The sequence below is a fragment of the Amborella trichopoda genome, chromosome 9 (assembly GCF_054954075.1).
Source record: "Amborella trichopoda isolate Santa Cruz 75 chromosome 9, AtrichopodaSantaCruz75HAP2 v2.0, whole genome shotgun sequence".
NCBI lineage: Eukaryota > Viridiplantae > Streptophyta > Magnoliopsida > Amborellales > Amborellaceae > Amborella > Amborella trichopoda.
The window spans coordinates 6,588,756-6,593,000 of NC_142344.1; the positions used below are offsets into that span (position 1 = coordinate 6,588,756).

General features: G+C 38.4%; 1 protein-coding gene across 1 annotated transcript; it reads left to right on the forward strand.

The window, feature by feature from the left end:
* Nucleotides 1-586: 586 nt before the first annotated feature.
* LOC18445552 (Tetratricopeptide repeat (TPR)-like superfamily protein) lies at nucleotides 587-3,691 on the forward strand. The gene has a single exon (XM_006855689.3). It carries the CDS (start codon nucleotides 795-797, stop codon nucleotides 3,000-3,002), a length of 2,208 nt encoding a protein of 735 aa, XP_006855751.2. The 5' UTR covers nucleotides 587-794; the 3' UTR covers nucleotides 3,003-3,691.
* Nucleotides 3,692-4,245: the final 554 nt, after the last annotated feature.

The following is a 4,245-nucleotide window of genomic DNA, read 5'->3' on the forward strand; positions in this document are numbered from 1 at the left end:
GGATCTCGATGAATTAAGGCGGGAGGAACCTATGAAGGAAAATGATTTGGGAACTTTTTTAAATTTTTTTCTTCTTTTTTTGAAATATTCAAAGTATAAAGCATTAATCCATCTTTTATAGGTATTTCATCTTCAAGTCTTCTAACCAATGTTTTTGAATTACCTCTTTTAGTTTTGAAAAAAGTTTATATAAAGTTGCACCTCTAAAGCCCTAAAAAAGAGAGTATTATGATATTAAAGAACCTTCCAATTGATCATCTCGAGCTCAATATATATGAATATGAATAAAATAAGAATTTTATATCTAAAATAGTGCATCTTATAACAATCTATCGAGACTATCTATTATCAATATTTTTAAAGTATTTACATATATATTTGATCGCTATTCTTTTTGAAATTATAAATTTTATAACTAGGAATAAAAATAGATTTTTAAACCATCTGTAAGTTGTCGACACGAAAACTACATCTTTAAGCAAAGTTTAGAGGTGCACCTTGGTTCTTTAAACAAAGTTTAGAGGTGCACCTTGCTTCTATGAGGGCACCTTATACAAACCTAACCAATTTTTTTCTTTTTTTTTCTTTTTTTTTTCTTCTTGTTTTAACTATTTTTATAATTATTTTCTTTTATTTTATTTTTGAAATAAAACGCTAAGTTGGGCTTTCCTCCCTTTTCCTGCACATCCATCCTTTTTCATCCAACAAAAAGGACAAATTCCGGCTTCCTCTCTGCACTGTATATATATACCTCCAATTGATAAACCCAAAATTCCCATTCCTCCATTACATACATGCGCTTTCTTAGGCCATACTTCTCTCTCCTCAACGAAAATTTACTACACAGAGCCCCTCAAAAACACTGCCACCAAGCTTTCTCTCTCTACAACAAAACCCACATATTTAAAACTTCACATGATCCTTGTCATCTTGTCGAAACTCTGAAATTATGTTCCAGTCTCAGGTCCCCAAAGCAAGCAATTTCTCTCCATGGTCTTGTTATAAAAACTGGGTCTTTTTCAGAAAACTCAGTGGCCAATTCATTGATGGGATGCTACAGTAAATGCGGTCTAATGGACTCTGCTTTCTCTCTCTTCAATTGCATAGAAAACAGGGACTCAGTGTCATGGAACATAGTGATTCAAGGTTGCATCAATCACGATTCTTTCATGAAAGCTGTTTTCATGTTTTCGGTGATGAGAGCCTCTGGTTTGAGCTCCACTGTCCCCACTATGGTGCTTTTATTTCAAGCTTATGGACATTTGGGCGCTATCCAAGAAGCTACGGGTGCTCATTCCCTTATGATTCGAACTGGGTTTTCAGATATTGTATCGATCCAGAATTCTCTGTTAAATGTATATGCAAGAGCTGGGGAGCTTCAACTTGCTCTGCGACTATTCGATGAAATGGATCAAAGAGATGTGATCACATGGAGCATCATTATAAACGGACATGCACGTAACCATCATCCTGGCATTGCCTTATGTTTCTTCAAAGAAATGCATAATTGGGGCGGTATCAAACCCGATGGGCTCACCATTGTAACCGTTCTTCAAGCTTGTGCAGCCATGGAGGACACTTATCCGTTACTGGTTTTACACAGTTATATCATAAAGTTGGGTTTCAGGACTGATGTTTTTGTGAACAATACCCTCATAGACTTATATTCAAGATGTGGGGATACCCAATCAGCAAGAAGAGTCCTGGACTATATGCCAGAAAGGAATAATGTAACATGGAATTCGATTATAACTGGTTTGGTTCAGAATGAACATTATATCGAGGCCTTGCTGTTCTTTAATCATATGCAAAAGGATGGAATTGAAGCTGATGAGGTGACAATGGTGAACTTGCTTCAAGTTATCAAGCGATTTGGAGACTCAAAGAAGTGCAAATCTATACATTCTGTGATAATTCGTAGAGGGCTCGAGGTGAACATGCTTTTATCAAATTCTGTAATGGATGCTTATGCCAAATGTGGATCCTTAGAGCTAGCCTGGAGGCTGTTTACCAAAACTAATGATAGGGATTTGGTCTCATGGAGTACAATAATCGCTAATTTTTCAGATTGTGGGAGGCACAAAGAGGCCCTCTCTCTATTCCGAGAGATGTATATCTCACAAGAGAAGCCCAATTCAGTAACCATGTTAAGCATATTAGACTCTTGTGCTAGCTTAGCCGCACTTCTTGGAGGAAAGTGGGCACATGGGCTAGTTATCAGAAACAGGCTTGAGAGAGAAGTAACAGTATCCACGTCTCTCGTGAATATGTACGCCAAGTGTGGGGACACAGTAATGGCTCGAAGAGTGTTCGATTCCTCCCCAAATAAGAATGTGGTAACTTGGAGTTCCATGATTGGAGCCTATGGAATGAATGGCCATGCAAGAGCTGCTCTTGAGTTATTCAAAGAAATGGAATCATACAATATGAAACCAAATGAAATCACATATCTTTCAGTTTTGTCGGCCTGCAGTCATGGTGGCTTAGTAGAAGAAGGTCGAGCTTGTTTCGAGAGAATGGGTCAAGATCCTCGAGTGAAGCCAAGCGTAGAGCACTATGCTTGCATGGTGGATTTGTTAGGAAGGGCTGGGCACCTTGAAGCTGCCCAAAGGGTTATTGGGAAGATGCACAATGAAATCAAGGCAGGGCCCAGCGCTTGGGGTGCTCTTCTTAGTGCTTGTAGGATTCATGGAAATACCGAATTGGGAGGAGAGGTTGTTCAAAAAGTTATTGAGTTGGAGCCTTCGAGTTCGGGGGGTTACTTGTTGGCTTCAAGCATGTATGCAGCTGCAAATATGTGGTCTGATGTTGCAAAGATGAGGTCGGTGGTGAATGAGAAGGGGCTTAGAGTGATGGGTGGTTATAGCTTGATACAGGTAAATTTACAGAGCCATAGGTTCATTGCATGGGATTGGTCTCATCCACAATCCCAACTTATACATGAAACCTTGGAGCACTTGATGGGTGAGATGAAGTGGGGAGTAGATGTTGAATTCATGTGAATTCATGTTTTGCCATGGATTAGATTCCTAGGTTTCTGATGAAGAGGGAAGAGGATGATGAATTCAAGGAAAAGTATATCGTGCATCCCCAAATAGATGTGTCCACCCTGATTTACTCCATGGATTTTAGGTCCATAAGCCCTCATAAATCATTGAAAATACATTTCCACATTAAGTCCATGAATTTGCTGCTAATAAAATAGTGATCTGATGATTTGCAAAGAGTTGAAAGGAGAAGTCAGAAAAAAAATCAAAATAGACCTTCAAGGTCTAAAATTCATTTTTTTGCCCATATTAACGATCACGGTGGTCGAGATTATCAACTTGTGAAATTTTGGATCCGAGAGTCATCTCCAAGATAGATTTGTGAAGGAGGTTGCCCAAGAATATGGTGCATTGGCTGACGCAGCAAAACCATATCCATTTTGTCATGGATCTGGACACTGAACTCTTGCAATAAGAAAGACAACAGTCGAGGCAAATTCTAACTGAAATTCAAAATGGGCATGTCATGAAACCCTATCCATTTAAAATTTTAAAATGAGGCTGAGATGTGAAAATGTCTTTGTTCATCACTACTTTATTCTTGTTGTGATCGGACATGGATGTGGGTGCTTTATTCCCTGATTATTAACACAATATTGAAAACTTTGTTGAACATATTATTCCCTTAAAATTATATTCAGAAATTTGACCAATACTGTTATGTAAATTATTAAAAAAACTGGGCATCTCAAATTGCAATGATCCTAACATGGTATCAAAGCCAGGCCTCCATTCTCCATTCAATGTCCGTGTATATATACTTTCATGAATTCTAACATGGTATGAGAGCAAGGCCGATCTATCAGTAATGGTTCATTGCTCAATGGGGGTACTACATCTCTCTAGATCGTAATCCATATCATGTTGATTCGTCAACGAGTTGAAGCTAAGGGTTCAATGGCCATCGTTACCTTCATTTTTTTTAAAGACCCTTTCGAAATTTAAAATACAACAGGCAATGAATCTTGTTGCATCAAGGTCACAGTGCAAGGCCGCGATGCATGTTCCGTGAGTTTTTGCTTTCGTCGTGAGTTTTTATTTTGGCCCATGGAGGTTTTGTAAACTGATGCACGGGATTTCTCTTGAATGGTGCAAAAGATTTTTGCAATTTTGAGGCCACGTTTTCTCTTGTATGGTGCAAAAGGTTTTTGCAATTTGGAGGACACAATTTCTATTGAAATAGGTCTTGCAAAAGGAT

Excerpts from the sequence above, each read along its gene's own strand:
- LOC18445552 (XM_006855689.3), top strand. The coding sequence starts at position 795 with ATGCGCTTTCTTAGGCCATACTTCTCTCTCCTCAACGAAAATTTACTA.